Below are 25,960 nucleotides of genomic sequence, written 5' to 3'. Positions count from 1 at the left end.
AGGGATCAGGCTGAGTTTTTATCTGGCACTAGAATTCAGAGCCAATTTTACAGCACTGCCAGGTACTCTGCCTCTCCTTCCAGACCATCTTCTCCAGAGTTAACCCAGGTCAAAGCTAACACACGAAAAGAGGTTAAATAATTTATGTAATTACTGCACCATCAGCTCTTTCCAGCACTACATTGATGATGCCACTAAAAAAATCCCCTGAGGACTGAAGCCTTCTTTTTTAACCCTTTGTTGAACCAGGACTGCTGTACACTTGCTCATAAACTGCCCTTTCTTTCAAGAAGCCAAACAATAAAATCCTCAAAGGATGAAACTGAGAGAAGCCACAATTTCCACTGCTTTGTCAATTAAAGAATTACAATAAAGTATTTGCCCACCACTTTGTTTGGAGTACAAGCAGGCAAGACAACTATTCACACACATAATTAAGCATTTCTAGACATTCTTTATAGTTTTTAATAAATTATTTATCATTTCCAGACACTCTTCCCAATTAGTGAAGCAAAGGATGAAATAATGGAAGCAACTTCAACAATTTTTTTTGTGGATATCTTCAAATCTCCTATTTCCAGAAAGCAAGGAGGAGAATTACAGATAATTACAGATTTACACCCAGCTACATTTAAAGCACAATATAAACCACCAGGACTTTCTGCTGTGTCATGACAGATGCTTCCACAGGAGGATAATGTGTCTTGACACAGCATAAAATATAAGAGAAACTTCTGCACTCTCCCTCAAGATCAATTTTAACAGGAAACAAAGAACAGTTTCCCCAGAACAGAAGTGAAGCATCAGATTTAAAACTGGTGTTAGTTATGCACAGCAAAGCCTTGCAAACAGTGCAGGCTTCCAATTAATTTCACCTGATTATGCATTTTGGGCTTAGCCTCATATATTAAAATGGCTTATAAAAGTCAAACACATCCTTTCTTTCACAGAACAACCTGGTAAATTTTAATGGAAAACTGACATTTCTTGAAAAAGATTCTTTTATTGACAGATCTCTGCTCTGAAGAAAGCACTTCCTTATAAATAAACTGAAGATGCTGGGGTATAAAAATGACAAGGGAAGAACAGCAAATTCCTACCTTTGTGTTATCATGCACATGTAAAATATCTTCCACAATTTCAGACAAACCCATGTCCAACTCCTTTAACAAAAGGATTAGAAATCAGAGTTAAAGTCTCCCAGCAGGATGTGCTCAGAATAAAAATAAAACTGTAAGAGATGCTGGAAACTCTCAGTAATTCAAACCAAGGGCTCCCAGATAAAAAATCTGTGCTTTTGTACCTTTCTTTCTATAAAAGAACACACATTAAAGACAGACCACTGAGCTTTGGGCAGCTCAGAACACACATTCTAACCAAACCTTGGGATTTGGGCAGGTCAGAACACACATTGAACCCAGCCTTGGGATTTTGGCAGGTCAGAACACACATTTAACCCAGCCTTGGGATTTGGGCAGGTCAGAACACACATTCTAACCAAACCTTAGGATTTGGGCAGCTCAGAACACACATTTAACCCAGCCTTGAGATTTGGGCAGCTCAGAACACACATTCTAACCCAACCCTGTCCTTGGGACAGGTGACATCTCTGTAAGGCAAGGGACAGCCACGTGTCCCCCTCCCCAGCTGAGGGGAGCCTGTACCTCAGTGACCCCCACCTAAACAAGATGCACATTCATCCTTTGGCAGGATGGCTCAGGAAACAGAAGGAAACCAACCCCAGCACCACTCACAGGTATTTTGTCTGTCCTGTTGTCTTTCCAGACCTCTAAAAGTGCCACCACCATGTCCTTGAGCTCGGTGCGGGACAAGACCCCATCTCGGTCCACGTCAAACACCTTGAAGCAAACTGAGGAAAAGGGAAGGACTTTGCTGTCAGAACCATTCCACAACTCTTGTTTCTTTATTCCTTGCAGCCCCTGAGGCTGCAGAGCAGCTGATACAGCTCTGAAGGGGGGATGCACGTGTGGAGGTGAGGAAATGGAGCAGCTGTTTCACAAACTCAAACCCACACCCCTGCAATGCTCTGCTCGCTGTGTTGGCTGATGGGACCTAGCAGGGAACACGTGTGCATCCAGAAATTTCCAGGGAATCGCAGCTTGCAAGTTGCAACAATGTGGTTTTGGAGAAATAGGGAACAAAAAGTGTTTCAAAACACAGGAACCTTGCAGGGAGTCAGCTGGGACTGGGCAGTGAAAAGCCACAACATGCTGTTTACCACAAGACAATCAAATAGGACATTTGTTTTCTATTATAGATAATGAGTAGTTAAGTGTTTGCACTTTCTATATTGAGATACACACTTCTGCCTCAAAATGCAGAACACTGAAAAAATAACTTCTGAAATGTAGTTTTCCCCAGTTAGATAATTTACATGGAACCACTGTAAAATACATGGAATTAGGTTTAATCATCCTTTATAAAAGGAGACCTTGATATTTAAAATTACTCTATTTTTTTAACTTTTAAAGTCACTTTTCACAGACTTGTTCAGTGGGAAAAGAATCTCAAAAGGTGAAAACTACTAAACCTCATTGTTCAAACTGAAAAACTGCTCCCAAATTAACAGTTAAATTTTGCATACTTACACTTCTGTCTCTCTGCCAAGGGTCCCCTGCAACATGCTGAGAGCCCACAGGAAATTTCTTTAAAATCTATGTGATTGTCTCGGTTTTCATCAAAAGCATTAAACAAACCTGCAAACCACAAAAGCATCTCCTGTTACAGCACCTGAGAGAGGCACCCTGCACCTCCACCAGGGGCTCATGGCCAAGGAGAGGTACAAACACTTGTCATTTACTCTCATTAAGTGTAATAAAGGTAATTAAGCACTACTAAGGCCATTTAAAGGTGAATTAGATGTCTCAGGGATGGCTGATCCAGCCAGGGGTGGGGAGGGAATCAAGAATTCTGAGCAGCTGCCTGCTCCTCACACCCTCCTTGTGATGAGTGATGGAGAGAACCTGTATGGGCAGCCCTTCCCACGTGCCTGGCAGAGATTCCTGTGGAAATCACTGAACAGAAATTCCCGTGGAAATCACTGAACAGAAATCCCTGTGGAAATCACTGAACAGAAATCCCCGTGGAAATCACTGAACAGAAATTCCCGTGGAAATCACTGAACAGAAATCCCTGTGGAAATCACTGAACAGAAATTCCTGTGGAAATCACTGAACAGAAATCCCTGTGGAAATCACTGAACTGCACTGCAAATTTGGCCCTAAGTTAAGAGCTGTAGCCACCAGCTTTCAAAGCATTTAAGAGTTCAAATCATTCAGCATTATTTATCCCATAACTTATATTTTTTTTTTAGCAACAATGACTCTACAGAAGGGAAAGAATGAGCAGAAACCATTCAAGTTTCCCCACAGCAGCTGTGGAAGTTTAAGTCACTAAGTAGATAAAAAACACTCAGAAAAAAAAGGATGTGGGGATACATCCCTACAGAACTGGACATAAATTCTGATTTTTTACCATTGCAGATTACTTTCCCCTTTGTTACTCACTGCTGCCACTTACCAGTAAAGCCAACCTTTTGGTAATAATAAAATTTTCACTCCAGGACTGCAGAGCAGAACTGGAGTGCAAGAGGAATGTCCCTGGATGTCCCCATGTCATACAGCAAATGGCAATGGGACAGCTCCAGTTATTACCAGAGTGGCTTCAACTGGACAGACCAGTTTGGTTCTCAGTAGAAATAACAACCTGCAAATCTCCTGAGTCTCCTGAATGAAATCTTCCTTAATTTACTTTTCAGGGAGGAGTGTTTCATTGGCTGCATGATACAATAGCTGATTTGCACACTTGAGGTGTCATTTAATAGCTGAAACTCCCATTTGTCAGTTTAAAATGCTCAGTTTTCTCTCATTCAGGCCCAGCAGTTTATTTTGTCTTTACAGAATCTTAAGAAATAATTTTAAGCAAATACAGGGCAACTTCTACCTAAAATCTGCCATATTTCCTGCCAACTGATAACAATCCCAGATTCAGCATCCCAGATTTCCCAGCAGAGCTTTTCCCTCTTTTCCCATTTTCCAGTGAAGTGATTCTGCCCTGGAACTGAAAGGGCATTTCAGAACAGACACCCCCAAAGCCACCCCAGCTGTGAGGCAGCAGAGGGTGCTCCCTGCTCTCCCCCATACCTTCACTCAGGGATTGATGGATTGGGGGGGACACCAGGGGGGCAAAAGTCTCCAAATCGAAGCGTCCGGTCCGGGACTGAGCCTTCAGCAGCCAGTAGCGCTTCTCCAGGTCGATGATGTCGGATTCCTCCACTGCAGAACCAAATGAACAGAAATAAATAAATCAAAGAAATAGAAAGAAATTAATAAATTACCTTCATTGGCCACAGAACCTTCTCACCCATCCGCCACCGAGGAGTTCACCATCAATAACATCATCACAAGTGTGCAGAAACCCAGAAATTTTTCCCATTTTTCACCTATTTCTCTTTGGTGATTTGAACAGGCAGCTTATGTGCAGTGGCTTCCTTTCCCAGGATATTCAATATTAAAATCCTCAAAAAAGATGTGAAGTAGCATTAAAAAAAAACCAACCAAGATCTTTTATGGAAAAGAATTATGCAGTACTTGGCTGCCCTTAAAAAAATCCTATTTGAAATTTTTAACTTTTTTATATGGTAATAAGGCAAAATTTTAATGTGGCATTTAAATGTTGTATCTCAGCATTATTTTTTTCCAAATATAAAATAGTTTGCTTCACTTTATTGTTTATACTATAGAATTATTTATAATTATTTAATATACAGTAAACACTGGGGAATGGCCACACAAACCTACAATGCAGAGGAACTTAAAAGGCAATTTAAAAAGGGAAAAAACCCCAAACCCAAGAAATAAAATAAGGTGCAAGGATGGATAAAAATAGCCAGAGGAAGAATTTGTGTCTTCCTTCAAAACATTCTATACAAATGCTCTCTTTATGTTTTATCCTTGAAATTAAATATATATATAGGTATAAAACAAGATTAAATTTCTGCCCAACAATACTTTTAACCTTTTTACATATGCAAGTGTGTCACAACAGTGCTTTAGGTCAGTGCCAATTAATTGGTTCTCAAATAGATCTGTAATGACAAAGCTGTCTATATTAAGAAGCACTACGTGTGATCTCATTCCCAGATGGTTCTGAGCCCTTAAATCCATGCCAGTTTTCTAATAGGTTTAACTTGAGCTATTTGGCCTGGTTTAGTCCACAGAAACAATAATAATCCTGTAAGGCTTAAGAACTGAAAGGCTCCACCTAAAAAGTTGTGTCAAATTGAAATTTTATTGATTTCTTTGCCCGTTTCTGTCATTAGTGGCAGTAATTTACTTAAAACAGTAACTTAGGTAACCTGCAGTGAGTATGAAGGGGTTGGAAGTGCCCAGCAGGAGCATCATGTGAGGCACCAAAACTTACACAAGCCTCACCCTCAGCAGCACAAAGAGCGGAGAAATCTGAATAAAATATCTGGAGTTGGAGGAGCGGAAGGGTTTGCATTTCCCTGTCAGGTGTTTTTGGACATCAGTGCCAAATGTCCCTTTCCTGAGAGCCTTCAGAGCAGGGGCAGAGGTGACAACCCCAGCCCTGCCTCCCCAGTTCCTCAGGGCACCACTGGCAGCTCCTGGGCAGGCACACAGGGAGAGAGGAGCTGATCCAGGAGAAAAACTCATTTCCTTTCTCCTCTCCCTCCTTCCCAGAGGGACCAACCCCTGATCTGTTAGCATCCCCTGGCTCCTGGCTGGGCTGCAATCACAGAGTTATTTGGGTTGGAAGAGACCTTTAAAGGTCACCCCCAGCTCCTCCAGGGACACCTTCCACTGGATCAGGCTGCTCCATCCAACCTGGCCTGGGGTTTCCTGGATGAGGAATCCACCACCTCATCACAAAAACTTCCTCCCTCACATCTACTCTGAGTTCAAACCCATTTCCCCATGTCCTATCACCTACTGAAAGTCTGGTCTCAGGACATGAGGAAGCAGAAATCCAGATTTATGAAGGAATATTATTCTACTAAAATCAAGAAAGAGGAACAGAGGAATTATTTCTTTTAATATCAGAGATGTGAGGAGAATACCAGGGCTCTTCCCCTCCCCAAACAATGGGAGAGGGGAGCTGGTGCTGCCATTTACAGGAATTCCACTTCCACGTTACTGCTCTTACTAGCAAACACAAAAGATTATTTATGTTCTCTTGTGCATGACCATGTAAATCACTTTGCTTCCTTTTAATCCACCTCTGTAAGTAGGAAGAATAACAAATGTGTGAGCTGCACTTCATTCTTCAAGTGATGCAACACTGAGAATATTCAAAAGCCAGCAGGAAGCTCCAGTTGTCCTCACTGAAGAGTAAATCTGCAGAAACCTCTCTCTGGCAGGTGCAATATTTATCTTTAGTAATTAAGAACTGCAAGAATGTTGTATTTTGCCAGAGAATCTCTTTCAAATACCTCCGGTAGAAGTTGGTTGTATTCTGATTTTTTTTGCTTGTACTTCACAGATGTTTCTACAGTGGTAACTCCATTGTTTTGTTATTTCAGCTCAGAAAAGAAAGGTTATCAGAAAGCATCTTGTCTGTGTTTGTGTTCACGTAAACTGACATCATGGTCACTTGAAGAGAGAGAATTTTCAAATAATCACCTTTAAAAGAACAGCTGATAAGTGTTAGCACAAGTGTTATATTTTTATTCCAGCCCAACTGCACTGACTTTCTGCACAAGCACTTTAGAAAGAAAAACCATGCAGTAAATAACATTCTTAGCACTGATTAGCCTTTCACAAATCAGGTTAACCATGAGTAAAAACGGGACGAAAGACAATTTCTCATTCAGAGCTATAACAAACTGCACCCAGTGCAGCATTCCGTGGGTAAAGGGAGCAGCAATTCTTGGACTGCAGCACAGGGAGGTCCAACTGCAGCTGAGCAGCAGCTGTTGCATAATTTGATTTCTCCAGACTAACTTTTCACATAATCTTGTAAATCAGTCTCAGGATATGCAGTGCACCATCTATTCCTCCATGAGGGCAAACTAAAAGAAATGTCTGGCACTTTATGATTATACACATAATCATATTTGTTACTGAAGTTCAGTGAAGCATGGGACAGGCACACCACACTCAATATCCAAACACAGCAGTGGGCATGACAAAACACCACATTCCACTGAGGGTTGGTACAGATAAAAGATTTTATCTGTCCAAAATAAATACTTTTTCCCCTAATGTCTGTTCATATCACATCAAACTGTAAACTGGCCTTTCATTCAGATTATTTTAAAATATGTATTTTATATACACAATATAGGCCAAAACCTCAGGACACACAGGCTTTCTAGGCCAAGTAATTATTCATTTTGGTAATTAAATACATGATATGATTATTTGAGATCACATGGACATGATACACCTGAGAAATTCAAGCAGTTTACTACCACATGCTGATTTATGTCTCCCTCATCACTTGCCCATTAGAAATATGAAAAGCTTTCAGAACTCCAAAACTATGAATACTTTTTTTGTCCAATTCTCTAAGAATTAGACCAATATAATCAGAGGGATAATAAGTAAACAACTGAAGCACAGTCCTCTTCTTGTAAAGGAAGAACAAATTAACATTTTCAATCAAAATATCATCTAAAACTGTAAAACTACTAAAAATGAGTTTATTTAGAACGTTGATCAACAGGCAGGTGCATGGCAGTGATAAACACTAAACCCCCATGTCACATTTTAATGCCATTCCTACAAAATGCCCCTCTAAAATATTCCACAGATACCAAGCCATGAATAATCTCCTACCTTAGAAAACAAATTTAAAAGCATATTTCCATTCCAGCCACTGCTTATTACAATTCTTTATAGCACCACAATTCCCCAGGTATTGCAGCACATGAGAGAAGTTCAAGATTTACCCACCTATGGGTACAATCCTGTCTGGCTCACAGCAGCAGAGACATACCATATTCCCAACATTTTACCAGGCCTTGGATTGCTCCCTGCTCCCCAGGACGTGCTCCAACGTGACACCAAACACTGCTGCTCACTGCAAACTCTCCTTTGTGCCTTCCAAATTAACCCCCAGAACACTCTGGGACTGAGAGCTGCTTTGCAAGACATAAAATAGCCTGGAACTAAGAGGATAACAAGTGGCAAAATACAGATTAAGTGACACCAAGGCTTTTACTTATTGGCCTGGGCTGCTGTCAGACTTTCATCTTTGTGCTCTGGCTGATTAAAAACAAACTCACAGGGAAGGGGATGTTGAACCCTCGGCCAGGAGGGATCCCTGTGTGTCAGGTGTGGTCTCCCAGGTGCTCACACAGCAGAATGAGGGGGAGCAGTACCTCAAGGTGGGAGCAGGGAGGTGCCAGGAGCTCCTCTCGCAGCACAGAGTGGAACCAGCCCTGCCAAGCAAATTCCACAGAGCCAAAACCTCCAGGATTGCTTTAGTGCCTTCCCCACATGGCAGCTGTGGAGTGGGTGCCCACTGCAGAAAATGGATTTAAATTTAACCCCCAGCCTTCCAATGCCCTGACTGCACTTTGCTTTCAGCCTCCCATCCCATCCTCCCCCAGAGCTGACAATCCCAGCTTGGATTTTGTGCTGTTCCCAAAAGTTCCTCTCCCATTTCAGCCACCCTGCCTGCTCACCCAGAACTCCTCTCTTTTTTATTAAATAGTGATAAATGCATATTCTAAAATAGAATTGTTTGTACTGATTGCAGTCAGAACTGCCCTGGGTGGGTGAGAGCTCCCAGAAAGAAAAGGTGAATTTTTCTGACAACACAGGAATCTCCTCCATTCAAAGGGGAATTTGGATGCTATTTAATCAGAACTCAGTGACACAAGGACTGGATGACAAAAAGGTATAAATTAAACATTGTGTCAGTTCAAAACCAGCAACCTGATGAACAGAATTACCTTCCCCATGGAAAAGGGCTGGAAACTTGAGTGTCTAAGCCCACTGTATAACACTGAGTCACACCAAAATGACACATAAAAAAGGCACCCAGCACCTATGTTGCAGGAGAAAAAACAGTTCCAGCTAAATGAAGGAAATCAGTGAGGTGTCCCCTGAGTCAGTGTGACAGAAATGTGGGATTTACAGGCTCCACCACAGTGCTGTTCAATGTGATGGCTTCAAAAAAAATATATATATTAAATGAATTTAAATGCATGTGATCATACTACAGAACTAAGAAAATCCAAACTACTGCTACTTGGTCACTCCTCAGGTGCAAGACAAATCCATACCCCTGGAACTGCTTTTTTAGGAACAAAGGCCACCTATTTTGGCAGCTTTCAAATAAAATTATTCATATTTCTGATTTAAGTGAAATGGAACAAAATTTGATTAAAAGCAGCAAGCGTGTGCAACTTCCTGTAACTTTAAAATTTCATTTCTAATTATGTGTTGAGAAATGTAATTAAAGTCATCTGCACACCAAAACAAATGCTATTTACAAATGAAAAATTAGTATTCCTTTGTTTCCCTGCTAGCCTGGCTCATTAAGCAAATTTAAATGGAGTCACTGATGCCTTGCATGAAATGGGGCTGTTCCTAAATCACAGGGAATAACTTCCCCTGGTTATCACTGCCATTTCTCATGGCTCTGACATATTGTCCCAGAAGTTGGATGGGAAGCAGAGTGTGAGGTAAGGCTGGGGAGGGGGTCTGGGCTTGTGCCAGGAGATGCAGCAGGACTGAGAAATCCCTGATTGCACAGGGAGTGGCACAAATTACTCTGCATTTTACAACAGAACAAAGTGGAAACCTTTCCCTCTCTCTCTGTGTTATGGTGCTTGCCTCAGTTTACCAAACATTATCTCACTTCCTGGTCCTTCCAAAGGCAGCCATTCCCCCAGGAAAAACACTAAGAACCAGCCTCCAACAGCTCTCAGTGTTTGACACATTTAGCTGTGTTAAAAATACTTCTGGACTGAGTTTCTTACTCCTTGGAGTGACCTGATTAGGCTGAAATTACTTCCAAGTGCTCAAGCACTTACATTTTCCTTAGTTTTGCATCTGTTGGATGAGATTCCTACACTGTTGTAAATCACAAGGGAATTCAGCAAAATTTAATTTTATCTAGAGGTCCAACTTCACTGTCCCATGAACTTTCCAATTCTGTGGACAGCATCACCTCCATGTATTTCTGGAATTCACTGAAAAGCTCAATCCCAGCTCTGACATGATGGTACCAGTGACAGGGATATCAAAACCAGAATTGAGAACAATAATAAATAGTAAATAAAACCTATTAAAACATCAGCTGTTACATTTATTTTTTTTTTTAATTCCAAACTTCTGTTTCAGTATAAATAAACTTTCTGTGAAAAGCTCAGTAAAAACTGTTCTGAAAGTTTCAATTTCAAAGCATAAAAAAGAGCAGATCTCAGTTTGACACAGGTCAAGATCTTTCCCAGAGCTGAGCTCCTGAACACTCAGAGGGTTGGGGTTTTTTTCACATTCCTCTTTCTCCACCTTTCTGTGAGACCTCAGAATACTCAGTGGTTTTCTGTAACCTCAATGTCTCCTTTCACCCTTCCATGTAATGCAAATAAATTACCTGTTCATAAACTCCTGACTTCATTATGCATTTTCATTTCAGATGGTCAGGAAAGAGTTTGAATGCCCACTTTCAAAACCAAGAGGATAAAAAGGGTGTGATGTTTTATTCAATTAACCCACCATGAAAGAATTAAATGTGAGGAAAATCCACGAGAGCACAGAAAACACAACCAGAGTGCTGAGATCCCTGACGCCTCCAGAACCACCTCCCTCCTCCTCAGGGATGGAATGCATGCTTGCATTACACTGCTACATCAAGTGTCATTTATCAGCCTTTTGCTTTTGGATTGAATTTAAAAACCAGCTGTTCCTTCTTTTACATTAACATAGACATAAGGAAGCACTTCTTCTCTGGAGACAACTCCTGAGGATGCTTCTCTTTAGTTAATTCTACCACATGCCAGGAATATGATTTATTTTACTGGAGAAGCAAATCAAGAGGTAACACTTATTTTTGAAACAAATATTATTTTCTCAACTCTCTCAGTAGTTTTACAACCCACTGTATAAAGACCAAAAATAAACCCAGTATTACCAGCCAACCACTTCGGAAATTATTTTTTTTTTAGCTTGCTTGGTAGCAAACTTCTAGAGAAGTGTTGTAGCCTCAGCATTATTATCTCTTAAAAATAACAACCCAGTGTCCTTGCACACAACATTTTACATCCCAGCAGAGAGGAGATGAGCTCAGAGAAGGAATTTCTCTCACTGAGCCCAACGTGGTGGAGCAGGGAGTTCAATGAACAACAACTCTGCCTGTGAACTCTGGCAGGGTTCTTTTCAGGGTGTGCAGGACAAGAAGCACCTTTACTCACAGTGTGTGACTCCAGCCAGGGTCTGGTAGAAGGTTGGGGTGTCACTGTCATCAGTGAGGGTGACATAGACCCCTCCTGAGAGCAGCCACCGCGAGAAGGTGAAAGCGTCTTTGTTGTGCAGCAGCCAAACCCTGAACTTCTCATAGTTCACCTTCTCACCCTGCAAGAAAAACCAGAAAATGGGAGCTGTTTTCCTCACTGCCAGTAAACAGGAACCATCCAGCTGTATGAACAAAAAATTGGGACAATCTCCTAGAAAAATAAGTGCTAATGTAATTTTTCTGCTTGGAGCCATGCCTGTTTTTCCCTTTCCTTTTGAAACAGCAATAGGAGGGAAATTAACTTTAAGTTCTCTCTGCATTTCAGCCACCTACTCAATGTGGCCTTTGGAAACTCATTTACTCTGAACCTCAGGTGAAAGGGATGAAAAGAAAAATGGTTACTTGCAATTCAAAAGAGCAGAGGTTATTTGGATGAATTTAAATGTATTATTATAGATACCAGCTCTGCTGTACCAAAAAAACAGGTGCTATAAAAATCATAAACATTCTGTTCTATCTGTGCAGGTATACAAACAACACAGAAAAATCACATTTGGGAATAACTGATGCTGTGATTAATTACTGCAGGAACATGGGGACTTTTTATCACTGAATTTTTTGCCTCTACTGACCAAAATCCACACTGGAGCATAAAAATGAACATGACATTCCCAGGATCTCCTCACTCCCTGTCTCCTGCAGCTCCCTGTTCAGGAACACACAAAAACTCCACATTCACACAATTCCAGCGCTGTTTAAACCATTTATTTGGATCCTTGCCAAGCTGTGGCCATGAAACCATGGGGATCAGCAGACTAATTTCTACAGGACCTACAAAAATACCTCAAATAAAAGCAAACCCATTATCAGTAGACAAACTCATTACATGGAGATTCTCATCTCCAGGGGAAATAAACAGGGGTCTGCAAAGTGGAAGAGGTTTCAAGTCATTGATTATTTAAACTCCCCTCATATCACAGACCATTAAACTTCACTGAATTACATCTCTACAGAATCCAACAATTTGCATTTGGCCACGGACTGTCTGCAACTGCCAAGTGCAGAAAAATGAAAATTCACTATATTCCCTTTGCCAGGCTGCTCCAGTGGCTCATCACCACACTGCTGAAACATTTGCTTCCTATTCCCATTGCAGGGGGTTGTTTCAGCTCCAGATACTCATTCTTTTTATGCCTCTTTTTCTAGACTGAAGAGTTTTATATTTTCATCCAACAAATCACAGACTGGTTTGGGTTGGAAGGGACATTAAAGCCCATCCAGTGCCACCCCTGCCATGGCAGGGACACCTTCCACTGTCCCAGGGTGCTCCCAGCCCTGTCCAGCCTGGCATTGGGCACCCTGTGCCAGGCCCTCCCCACCCGCACTTTGATTTCTTATTCTTCCATTTCTCCAACAGTTTGGATCAAGAGAAAAGAACATTTTCTCCCTCTCTATTCCACCTTTTTCCTCTTGTTTTTGCACTGCTCTTTGTAAAGGCAGCAAGAGCTGGGTCATTAAAACTCCAATTTTCCCTGGAAGGACAATGAAGAGGAACAGAAAAACTTTGGACAGAAGGGAGAAAGCATTTGAAGCAAGCAGTGTGACAGCTGAATTATGGTGGAACCTGAGCAATGCAGTTATCATTGAATTTTTCCCCTGTATTTCAGAAACAAAAGGGAAACTCAGATATATTCTAAACCATCTATTTCTAGCTGAGTAGATGCAATAATTCTGATGAACTGAAGTGCCTATAAACATCATCCTTGAAATCAAAGGCATCCTCCAGAAGGCAGGCAGGAAGGCCCACAGCAGGAACGTTAAACTTTGTCACTCTCCAGCAATGAGCAATGCCCATGGATGATTAAGAGCCCAGTAAATCCTGCTGAGTGGGTTATTACACTATTTTCATTTTAAAACAAAAATCAATATGCAGCATTTTCTTGAACAGGAAAATGCTCTGAAGCCCAGGTTGATACTCATCTTCCTGCAAGGCTTCATAAAGTATTTCTGCATTTCTTGGACAGTGTGCAATTAACTTGGAGGGTGCCATTCATCACAGCACACTGATGGGAAATCAGAAATAGGAAATGGCCCTGAGGGGCAGTGCAGAAGCTGCAGGGCAGTGGAGGCAGGATTTCCACTGCAGCCAGGGCTCAGGAATGCAATCACTGCCTCCAGAGCCAACAGGGCCAGAGCAGAGTCTGGCCCAGGCACTGCCCACAGCCAGAGCTATCTCCAACACAGAACAATCAAATCTGAACTAATTAAGTAACCTGATAGCCACAATTAAAGCTCCCAGTCAATCTGGTCAATCCTTTTGCCAGGGGAATGTACAATGATGTCTCCATTTTGCTGGTCTCAGTCATCTGATAACAAACCAAGCAAAAACCCCTGAAAATTCATCAGGATCCCTGGAGACAAAGAATCATCCTTGAACAGGAAAGCACCAATGCTCTGCTTTAGAGGAGGACTTTAGCAAGCTCCACAAAGAAGCATCTCTCAAACAACTTAAAGCATAATTAAATGTTGTAGCTCCTGGCAGGAAAATTATACAAAAGCAATAATATAAAATTATTATCTTGAAGCAACCATGGCTGTCAGGCATTTTTAAATCCAGAGTGCAGATTTCTCTGTGTTCTAGATTTCTTCCCTGATTGCAATAAAATGTTCACACTAATGACAAAGTTCCCACCAGCAATATTAGTATTTAAATTCACCTGATGACAGGATTCCCATTGGGAAATGATCTCTTTCCAAGGAGCACAGTGAGTACAGGGGCACACAGAATTTATACACCAAACACTGTTCCCATCAATGTAAATTACATGGAATACCACAACACAAAACCCCATGAGCTTTTACCCCATTTAAACAAAGCCAATTTGTTCCCATAGGTGCATGAGGAAGAAAAAGAAGCTACTTAATGGAATCTTGACTTTTTTGTAACTGCAGCAGGAGGAAAGGTGCATGACACACCTCAGAGAAGCATTTCTTGAGTGACTCTGGGACTTTCCCATCAACCACATGCAGCATCTTCTCCATCTCTTCACGGACCACATAACTCCCAGATTCATTAGAGAAGAGGCTGAAAATATCTGGGGAAACAGAAATATGTGTAAACATCCATGGCAGGGACATTTTTCAAATGCAAGGTCTATAACTGACTGAGAATGTCAAAGGCTGTGCAACAGCTAAAGGACTAAACACTTGGGTTGATCCAAGGTCAATACAGGTCCACAAGGTTTAGGTCAAGACCTTCCTTTTCTTTTACCATTTTAATCAAAATAAAAATGAGTATTATCAAGTGAGATTAACAGAGAAGACAAAACAACAGAAGTCAGTAGGCAGATGTTTTCTATTTTTTTGAAAAATATCAATGCCATCCTCCTTCCTCTGCCCACACACAGAGACCATCAGGCTTTCTGTAGCATCCCAACACTGACATTCATGATGACTTAGCAAATATTTCATTTTGATGAATACAGAAAACAAAAGTGCACTTAATTTCCAAAAATACAGCTAAAAATGCTTCCAAAAATCCCATCTTCACTGTAAAATGGTCACACTTGACACTCACAACCCACTGTCTCATTGTTACTAAGTTACATCACTTACATTTTGTTTTCTCCTCCTCTTTGCCTCTTGTGAGTAGAACTAATCCAACTATCAAGTTATTGAAGTGCAGCCCTTTGGATATTCCTCCAAATGAACAGTAGATAACCTAGAAGAATGAAACAGAGAAGTTAACCAGAACAAACAGAGATGTCAGAAGTAAAACCAGCAGCTTACACTGAGGCTCCACCTTATGTGGTTTTTAGGCCGATCACCTCACATTCAGCTAAAGAACTTCAATTATTCATTGTGCTACCCTTTTGTAGCTCTTCTGGTACTGAACAGCCTTTATTTAGTGAAACACAGGTGTAAGTCATGAATAGCAATATAAAACCTCCACATTAGAACCTCCAGTGAAGACACTCCTCACTTGCTCGTGGTGGTGTTTCCCCAGATTTCTTCATCAGGGCTGAACTGTGCCCCAGGCTGGGCTCTGACAATCCCCAAGGCACCAAGGGGATGCAGCAGGAATCCCCAGGGCAGGCTGCCAGCAGGGAGGGGAACACCAGAGCCCTGGGAGTCCCTGCTCCACCACAGGGTGATTTCCAGTAGAGTCAGAACTAAGCCAGGACTGGGAGTGCCCAAACAAAACCAGTCCTGGGCCTGGCAAGGCCAGAGCTGGCCAAGCCTCCCGGTGCTGTGGGGGCAGGAAGGGAACACCTGACACAGAGTGGCTACAGCAGATTTACTGCTGCTCAGACACCTCAGCAGTGCTGTGCCACCTGCAGGAACCCTCTCCTTGTCTGTCTGTCTGTCCATCCATCCCTCTGGACTACTAACATCTGTCTGCAGGCAATGTCAATGCATGCACAGCAGGATCTCATTCTGCACAGAACACCCTGGGCCTCACTGCCATCCCACCCTGAGCCAGCATCACCCAAACACTTTCATTGCCACAGGGGCTCACATCAGCCTCTTCTGTTCCTCAACTTTAATCCACTCACAAATGCTTGAAGGGCTGAATTATTGAAACTGAATTTGTGCTTTGTTTGGACACAACAATTGTAGAGGCTTCAAGGCAGAGATTTGAATTCTGCACTTTTTATGTCTAATCCTTCTGTCTTCACCACATGCCTTCAAGGCTACACAGCCCACGTGAGCAATTTACCTTCATTTTACACTGGAATCATTATTTTTTTTAAATATGCAGCTGAAATATCCATTGACTTGTGCTGAACTTTGTACATCCCAGCTGTGATAGCAGATGAGCAGCAAACATTACATTTATACATTGTTTCAACACAACACAAGGATTGCTCATGAGACAAACAGAGGAAAGGAATTCCATGGACAATGTCCAATGTATCAGCATTCAATATATGGAATTGCTTGGAGTTTAGCTGCTCAATCATTCCTTGGGAAGAGTTTATAAACACTTATAAAATAGTGTTTTAGTCATGTAACACATCATTTCTCCACATTTTTTCATGTTGGTGTGGCATTTGGAAAACTTCCAATAACACGCACCATGAAAATGTGATGCAATTTTGTCTTCCAAAATGACTTAATGCGGTTGCAGCTTTGCTAAACCAGCCCCACCCAGGCAGAATGACAGCAATCTGCATTTCAGAATGTACAATTCACTATCATTATAAGGCACAGAGTACTTTTTAAAATAAAATTTAAGCCTGACATGTTCTGTTTCATGGGCAACTGAAGAGCATAACAAGATTGAAAAGCCAAAGCTGCGCTCCTGCTTCCCCCACCTGAGCAGCTTTCCTGCAGTTTAACACCACAGACACATCTCTAAATTTCCTTTTATTAATATCTTCAACCCCATTCTCCCAAGGGATCCTCCCAGAACATTACTGCCCTGAACATTTAAAAAATGTTTTGTGTACAGGACAATCACCCAGATTGTTGGATTAAAGTTCCACTGGTTTCAGTTCTCTGTTTCATGTCCAGTTTGAAACTCCTGTGTTTTTAATTTAATCAATTCCTGAAGGTTTCTCTCTCCTCAGATATGAAAATCCATTATTTCAGCATGCAGAGCCCTCAGCCCAGCTCCAAGACTCCAAATGATCAGCTTTAGTGACTGAAGGGCTGAAAACTCAGGGTTTTCAGCTGCCTAATGACTTTGCCTGCCTCTCCCCATCCTGAAGCCAGGAATTACAAAGCGTCCCTTGACTCAAATCCCAATTTTGGCCCAGTTTTCAAGCTCACAGATTTGATACTGAGTATGAATGCTACAAGTATATCATAATTTGTACTCGGATTTTGAGATGAGTTCTGATGAGAAGCCATCAAAAACCAATTAGGAGTCTTCCATTAATTTTATTTCACCACCTGGAAACCAAGAACTGCTCTACAACCATCATGAGTGTTAAAAGAGAGAATCATCACCAAAATTGTGTCTTTAAGGACAGATTTCTAAAAAAATAAAATAAAAACCAGGCAGCAGAATTTGAAACCCCAGAATCTCTATTTGTGACCAAATCAGTAAATTAATCCTTAATGCATGAAAGGGATATAAAGGTATAAGGTAACACAGAACATAAAATTCTCAATACTTTATACTATTTCAAACCAAGATACATTTTTTGTTTAATCTTAGGGGTTACCAACTCTCAAACTCAAAAATTGATGCTGAAGACAGGCTTTAAGCTCTGGGCAAATCAGACTCCCCCTTCTCCACTGCAAATTCTCCTGCTAAGCCTTAACACCCACACAAAAAGTAGTACTTTACAGAAGTAAAGTAGTATCATCCTCTTTGCCAAAATTTAGGGAAAAAGGGGAGGAAAAGAATGGAGGAAAGATGAAGCTGAGGAAAAGGAACTCTGCCAGAGTGTAAAACCCTCAGCAATGCAACACTTCAGCACTCACATTATCTAAATAAAACTGGGGACTTGCACCATCCTCTGAGGTCAACAGCTCTGAGGGTGCCAAAAATAGAGGCTGTGACTGGGAATGACATGGAGCAAGAGATCAGCTGAAAGGTCTGCCTAATCTTTGTCTCTCTACAAAGAGTATTTTGATATCTCTCTCAAGAAAGGGGGAACTCCATAAAACAAAATCACTTTTTAAACAGGAATATGTGTAGGATGGTACTGCTATTTTTTTTTTTAGACAGATATATGTTTATATCCATGTTGTAAATTTTGGTTCTGGCTATTTTTCAGCTCATTCATACATCTGTTATGAACAAATTTATTTTTAAGGGGTTGTAAAGATTCATCATAAGAAAACAAAGTAACAGACAATGGAATCTCAAAGGAACCAACAGCAAGTGCATCTCTGGAGTAAATAAAATCTGTTATTACAAATTCCCAGTCTTTTAATTGCCAAATTTACATCTGGGTATTTAGGTTTACTTCAAAGTCATCCACCAGGTATTAATAGGGTTGGGAGCACATCCCTGACCACCCAGGATCCAAGTCTGGAACACCATTTCCAGGCAGAGAAGGTGCATTGTGATGTTGTATAAAAATAGGAAACAATTCCATCAACTCCTAAGCATGTGTGTGTGCACAGCAGATCCAGGTGCCCTTTATCCACTGCCTTTGGCTCCCAGGAAAGCAGCAATTCCCAGCTCACCTCAGCAACTTTGGGAGGGACCCCATCACCCAGAACTTCCCTGATGAAGCACTGCTGGGTCATATAATAGGAGAGGCCACAAGTTCTCTTGAAAGCATCTTTGAGCCTCTTCAGTTCTATGTCTGTAACTGAGAACAGAGGAAAGAAAAAAAAATTGGTCAGTAAAGATATTACAGAAAGATAACAGCTCAAGGAACCTCAAAATCCTCCACTCCTTACGTTTACCTTTACAATGAAAAGACACCAAGAAATTAAATGCATGATTTTCCCTTAAGAGTGGGAAAATGAGCTCTAATCATCTAATCTTGTTTGAAAAGAGGGAAGGGAAGCAGACCTGTGGTTACCATCAATGGCAACAACAGCTCACTGCTAAGTTTTCTGACTACAACAGTGGATTGTAATTTGTTCTAAATTCAGCACCATTCTTGTCACACAAAGGAAAATGAGGCAGCTTTATGATCAATTCTGCATTGCATGCAAGCCAGGGAAATTATCTGCAACCAACAGTGGTGAATATTATTAAGAGCAGCATCTTTCAAGCAGTTCCATCTATTAACCAGTCTGCCTTGCTGTATTAAAACAAATAAAATACTTTATCATCACCACAAGTTCATGAGACAGTGCAGTGAGGTGTGATTTAACACGAATAAAATGTTGGACTACATGTAATTCTTCCCCCAAGATCCCCTTGCACAGCCAAAATCTGCTTGCCAGCTACACCTGTTCAAACCTGTCCACAACTGCAAAGGTGGAAAATGTGATGCCATCCCACTCCCCCTGGCCTGGGAGCTCCTGGAAAGCAGTGCTGCCTTCAGACTGTACAAGCACAAAGCAACTTTCTAAGAAAGTGTTTAAGAAGGGGAGGATCTCGTGGAACAAAACAAGCCCTGTGTCCCAAGCCAGGCTGCAGGGAGTGGCACAGGACCTGTGGAAGTTCCTGTGGTGCAGAAAAAGCAATTTCCATGCAGAGCCCAGGGAAATGATGCTGCACACGGGAGCTGTGTCACTGTATTTATAGCAAGGCATTTTCCTTACTCTGCTATCACCAGCCAGACACAAACACTGCCATGGCCAAAGGCTTGTGGAGCTTTCTGTCAGCCAAAATAAAACAGAGCACTCGAGGGCTTCATCCAGCACTCAGTAAAACTTCTCCTTGTCAGTTAATTCATTCATCAAAAGCAAAAATCAATCCTTAAAAGTAAATCACATTAAAACATTCCTCCCTCATTTTAATCCGAGTCAACACGGAAACAGATGTTAGCTCCACTTAACAATTGTATAAAAACAGAAACTGGGTTATGTTTCCTCTTAAATTATATTACAGATTCTGGGTACTTCTAACCATAAAGAAAAAAAAAAATCAAAAGTATCTGAGAGACAAAGCTCAAGTGTGACCCACACAGCACCAGAGCTATCAATTAGCACAGTGGTGATTATCATTAGCACATCTCTTGTTTGACTGAAACGAGCCTGCTGTAATTACATGGCAGAGGAATGTTGGTCTCATTCTGTTACCTGCCTTATAAGGTGTTTAAATTCCTTTATTTCACATTAACATCCCAAACCAGGAGGGATGAAGGGAGGTGCTTCACCTCCTTTCACCTGTAAGCACAACCAGGGACAACTCCCCAAATTCAGTGAGTGTTGGGATTGCTCAGGATCATGGAAAGGGGAAACTCCTGGCTTTGTAATCTGGGCAAAGCAAAGCCAACAACCTGGATCCTAGACTAAATCCAACAACAGTTCTGGGATTAAATTATTCTCTTTTATTGCAGGTTTTATATGCCTGCTCATACACACATATCTTTAACAAAAATAAATATCTTTAACAAAAATAAACTCTGTGCTCTGGTTTCTTCTCTCTCTCAATTCTTTGATCTCCCCACCATTGAATCCAGTCTGGTTTGGGGTTATTTGGCAGAAGTTTCTACACAAACATTTGCTAAGCTGATGCTTACAGCACCCTGACTGCCCAGTGTGCACTCCAGTGCTCAGGAGCAGGAAAATCCCATATAAATGCTCCTCCCATAATCCATGGGAGTGACTGGAGTGCCAGCCAAGGTGAGGAGAAGGTTGGGAACCAGACTTGTCCAGCAATACTCCAAGACCTTCAGAAAGAACTGCACCATCAGTGTATTTAATAGGGGTGATACGTTGATAGTGCCAGCCCATGTTACATTTCAAAAGCAAATTATTATTGCCAGAGCCCACTCAGTATTATTGTTTGCATACAGAAACTACAAAAAAGGTCATGGAATAACAGGCAAGGTAATTACTGCCATCCCTTCCCCAGGAGCCATTCAAATGACTGATGCTGCCCATTTAAAATCATCTGCAAAGCTTTGTAAAGATAAGTTCATTATACATTTAGATCCATGCACATGAAAGTACAACTGAAATGAGCAGAGCATAAATCAAAGATATTATCAATGTTTACTATGAGTCTGGAAGGCAAAATATTTGAATTCAAAATCCCAACACCAAAGCACCAATTATTCAACAGAGATAGAGCATAATGGCATTTTCAGAGGAAATAAAACTAAGTCTTCAATTATTAAAGGAACATTTCTAGAAGCAATACATCTATTACTATAATAACTATAATAATTTCAGAAATTAGAACACTCCCATCCCCAGAAGCTGCCTTTTTCCTCTCAGTTCCACGAGCCCAACACACAGGAAGCACCAGAGAACACAGAGGGGTTTTTCATGCAGCCTTAGACACCAGCCTGTCTCCTGCACTGTTTCCTCCACTGACTAAAGTCCTTTCATTAGGAATATTCACTTTTTCCAAAGGCACAGATTCCCCAAACACTTCCACGAGCCAGTTGTCTCCAAACACCTCTGAGAGGAGCATTCACAGGCTGCTGTCAGACACAGGAGACAGCCACCACACTATGAGTGCTGGATTCACAGCCTGACAGGGGAAAACAGACCCTGACAACTTCCCAGGAGGAGTCTGAGGTGGTGAGCACAGCAAAAAGCATCTCCACATCCCACCTGCCTCTAACAGGTGCCACTGCCTCAGTGTCACTGCAGGGAAAGAGACTCAAATGGAACTGCACATCTCATTCTGCACCTCCAGAGCACACCAGTGACCTTCTGACTGTGAGGTCGATTCAAGGGAAGAAAACCAAATTTCACTACTTAGATACTGTGTGATAATCTTTAAAAATCCACCTGACAACTTCCAAAAGCCATCAGGTAACAAAACCAAGTTTCAGTACTTAGATAATGTGTGATAATCCTTAAAAATCCACCTGCACATCTCATTCTTCACACCTTCAGAGCACACCAGTGACCTTATGACTGTGAGGTCGATTCAAGGTAAGAAAACCAAGTTTCAGTACTTAGATACTGTGAGATAATCCTTAAAAATTCACCTGCCCACTTCCAGTAACAAAACCAAGTTTCAATACCTAGATACTGCATGATAATCCTTAAAAATCCACCTGCCCACTTACAGAAGTGACCAGGTAACAAAACCAAGTTTCAATACTTGGATACTGTGTGATAATCCTTAAAAATCTACCTGCACATCTCATTCTTCACACCTCCAGAGCACACAAGTGACCTTTTGATTGTGAGGTTGATTCAAGGGAACAAAACCAAGTTTCAATACCGAGATACTGTGTGATAATCCTTAAAAATCCACCTGCCCACTTCCAAAGCCACCAGTGAAAGCAATCCCAGCCTGTCAGGGTGCCTGTGGTAACTCTGCTAACACAAAGCTCCTGTGCCACCTCAGCTGGAGGGTTTCCAGCCAAGCTGCAGACACTTGAGCAGGAGATTAGTGCTGCATCCAGCTCTCCAGGGAATATTGCAGCTCCAGTTTGTTTAATAAAGTTTAAATGAAACCACGCAACCTCAGCTAAAAATGTCACCCTGCTCACAGTAATTGTAACAAACCTTCAGCTCACCAACTGCTCAGGGTATTTTTAGTTTCCCTGTGTTACTTAAACTTCAGGCTGTTTATATGGATGTGCTATTCCACATTTTTTGTTTTAATTCCCATCTATCCAGGTAATGAAATGTGCAGTGCCTTCCAAACCTTCCCTGCTGGGAACCACCTCTTTCTGCTCTGCTTCCACATATTTGTCACCAAGGCATCCTGGGCTTTTCCTTTTGGACTAAAACTGTATCTAAACTCAGATTATACAAGCCCAACTCTAGATTTAAACTTTGTTTTGCCACCCCAATAAAACTGCTCAAACCAAGCTGGAGGAAATCAACCCTTCCAGTGGAGCTCTGCAAGTTCTGCTGCCACATTCTCCATTCCTTTTAGAACCTCTATGCACTTCAGACGTTTTTTCTTTCCACATCCTGTAGCTCTAATCCCACCCCCACCTTCTGGGAAGGTTCTAAAATACCCTGTGAGCAATGCAGGGTTTGGGGTATGGCACCAGCTCTGTCCCCTCCAAAAATCCCACTGAAAGGATAATTTTTAACAACAAAAACTGGGCAGCAAATACCTGGCTCAGCAAAAGCTGCTCTGCTGTTATCAGGCTGCTAGTGAAAATTATTAAGAGTCATCATAAAAATATAACTGCATGGCTAAATACAAGTAATATTGATATTTTTGCTTTTTCATATCCTGTTTTGGAAAAAGAGAGAGGAGAAAATGGTTCCATCAAAGCCAATTCCCCACTACTCAAAGCACCTACACTGCACATTCTGTGATACTTCCTCAGAGGCCTCTGAATCTGAGCTAAGCTTTGCAAAAATTACCTCAATAAAGTGTTTTATTCAAATACTGTAAGAAGGAACTTGGAATCTTCCTTAAATATACATATTTTTGATGATATAACTACTGAACATAAGGAATATAAGAACTGCTACACACTGCTTAAAAGTTAAAAGGAGTGGTTGGTCAGGCCTAGTGGAGTTATTACAGCTTAGAAAAAGATATTATACACCTTACCTGTGATACATGCATCAAGAGCAAGCACAATAAATGTATTTAAAATTCCTATTTAGTATTTATTTGCAAAGTCAGATTAGCCATAAAAACACCTTCCCTTACAACACTTTTCCCCATATCTTTAAAAATGAAAGCAAAATTAAAATGCTGAGAAACAGAGGCTGAGAGCAAAGCATAGCTTTGCATAGCAGCCACTTGTCTATGGAGCAAAGGTGACAAATAAGAGCATTTGAACTCAGCACTGCCTGAGCCATGCAGGCAAGAGACACTTAACCTCTCCATGTCTTGTCTCAGCTCTGAAATGCATCCAAATTCAGACACGTGTGTGATAAATGAGCTAAGATATTGTGTAAAAGCACCACAAGCTACTACTAAAAAGCTGATTTAATCAGTGAAAAGGGCAGAACTCCAAGTGTTTAACTGAGGGGAAAGTGGAATTAATCTGTCCTGGCTACTATAAACTGACCAATTAACATCAGGTAGAACTAATTGGACACAGAAACAGCTCCAGAATGACAAAAGCTCCCTGCAAACCATCAGTGCCATTAGGAGCAGCAGTAACCACAGCAAAAGCTGATCTTTGTCCCAGGAGCCTGAAATACTTCATTGGACTACAGGAAAATAAAGGATTTATTCTGGTTCACAGGCTGCCAGCACAAAACCCAAACCAGCCCAGCCCAGGGAGAAAACCACAATGTATTGACAGTGCTGAAAGTCACAACAGGAAACAAAACATTGCATAAGCAGGAAGAGAAAACACAGGATAAGAAGGTCAGGCAAGGTGAAGGGTCAGGAACCTTTCCAGCTCATCTGACTGAAGCACTGGTGATTTCCCCCAGAAACGGAAGCATCAAAATGCCCCAAACACCCTCCAAACACATCCCAAAATCTGAATTTCCAATGTCACTACTGGATGAAAAGCAGCTTGATAAGTCAGTGCCTTAAAAAACAAAATCCCACCAGCCCTGCACATCACAAGTACACAAAGCAAGCAATAATTTGCAACCATCAGCATAACATTGCATTTATTCTTCACTAAAAATAACCAAACCTGAATTCTAATAAAACTGACAACTTGCTCATCCTTCAGAAAGCAAGAAAAAAAAAATCACCTGTCTCAAGTTCTTCCTCACTTCCAGCTCAGGTTTTTTCATCATTCCAATATTTTGATTTCTAAGTGACAATTTTTGAGGTTCAATATCAAACTCACAGGGCATATAATTCTCTAACCAGACAATTATCTTCCCTGTAATCACTCGCTCAATATTTCCCTTAGGAATCTTCATCCTAGTTATACATGGAAATTTTATTACTTTTTTCATTAGTCTTTATTGTGACTTAATGGCTGTGGTTATGAAGTTGTCAAGAACCAAAGCAATTACTAAAAAGCTTCAAAGAGGTAAAATGTGCAAGTGAAAGAAAAGTGTGTTTGGGAACAACCCCAAATTGGAGGAACCAACTGCAAAATGCAATTGAGATAAATGAACCAGCTATGACTAAAAAGTCAACGCCACACCCCCACACTCTTGCTAAAAAGGAATTCATTTGGGAATATTTTGGGAGAAAACACAGACTAAAAACTCCTGCCTTCCCTAATGGCAAAATGAACCCACTCCTGAGGAATCTTTCATGAGTGGAACATCAGAAATGGAACCACTCAGTGCACACGGGGCACCTCCACAAGGGCTTCACACTTTTACCAGGAATTTAAGGATAACAACACCACGGTTTGGGGATATTAAAAAAATGGAATTATTCAATCCAGCTGTATTTTTTCCTCCCACCTACTCTTTGTTTTGGGTAGCAGTGGCTCACCCTGTGGATAAAGCTTTCCCTGGCTCTATCAGACCTTCCCTGATGCATATCAAAGGTTTAACATCTCCTGTGCAGGCAGATTCAGTCATTACAATGGGATTTGCCAATTTTCTGTAACAGGAATATTGAGCATTTATGTGATGCTTTTAATCTTCAAAGAGCTTCCTCCTCACAGTTCCCATTCCCAAAAAATGCCAGCATTCCCAGCCTGGTTTATCCCTCTCTATCTCCATCAGGGCACGTTGCTGCTTGGATGAACTCTCCCAGTAAGCCCAGTGTGGAGAGCAACTGGGACATAACAAACAGTGAAGAAGAAATAATAATAATAATAATAATAATAATAATAATAATAATAATAATAATAATAATAATAATAATAATAATAATAATAATAACAATGTTATTATTATACTAAATAATCCTGCCACTATCTGAGCACAGAAATCTTATTGGCCATATTTTAGATCCTCATTAATTAAAGGAGCTCCCTGGTCCATCCATATGAGCCATGGGATAAGCCTGAAAGAACACGAAAATTCACAAACCTTGCAGATCAGCAAAAATCTATTTTAGCATTTTTACAACCTCAAGTTTAAGCACAATCAACTGCAATGTCATACATTAGGGATA

General features: G+C 41.1%; 1 protein-coding gene across 6 annotated transcripts in view; it reads right to left on the bottom strand.

The window, feature by feature from the left end:
* USP32 (ubiquitin specific peptidase 32) overlaps positions 1 to 25,960 on the bottom strand; it is a 63,206-nt gene that overhangs the window by 24,286 nt on the left and 12,960 nt on the right. For all 6 annotated transcript variants that reach the window (XM_059486858.1, XM_059486860.1, XM_059486859.1 and 3 more), the window contains exons 2-9: positions 18,595 to 18,722; positions 15,064 to 15,169; positions 14,425 to 14,543; positions 11,408 to 11,567; positions 4,164 to 4,295; positions 2,610 to 2,717; positions 1,755 to 1,870; positions 1,101 to 1,163 (exon numbers count right to left, since the gene is read on the bottom strand). In XM_059486858.1, the coding sequence (XP_059342841.1) occupies positions 1,101 to 1,163; positions 1,755 to 1,870; positions 2,610 to 2,717; positions 4,164 to 4,295; positions 11,408 to 11,567; positions 14,425 to 14,543; positions 15,064 to 15,169; positions 18,595 to 18,722 (932 nt within the window). The remainder of the gene's footprint in view (positions 1 to 1,100; positions 1,164 to 1,754; positions 1,871 to 2,609; positions 2,718 to 4,163; positions 4,296 to 11,407; positions 11,568 to 14,424; positions 14,544 to 15,063; positions 15,170 to 18,594; positions 18,723 to 25,960) is intronic.

The sequence above is a fragment of the Ammospiza nelsoni genome, chromosome 21 (genome assembly GCF_027579445.1).
Source record: "Ammospiza nelsoni isolate bAmmNel1 chromosome 21, bAmmNel1.pri, whole genome shotgun sequence".
Classification (NCBI taxonomy): Eukaryota; Metazoa; Chordata; class Aves; order Passeriformes; family Passerellidae; genus Ammospiza; species Ammospiza nelsoni.
This window is presented reverse-complemented; position numbering and strand designations above follow the sequence as displayed.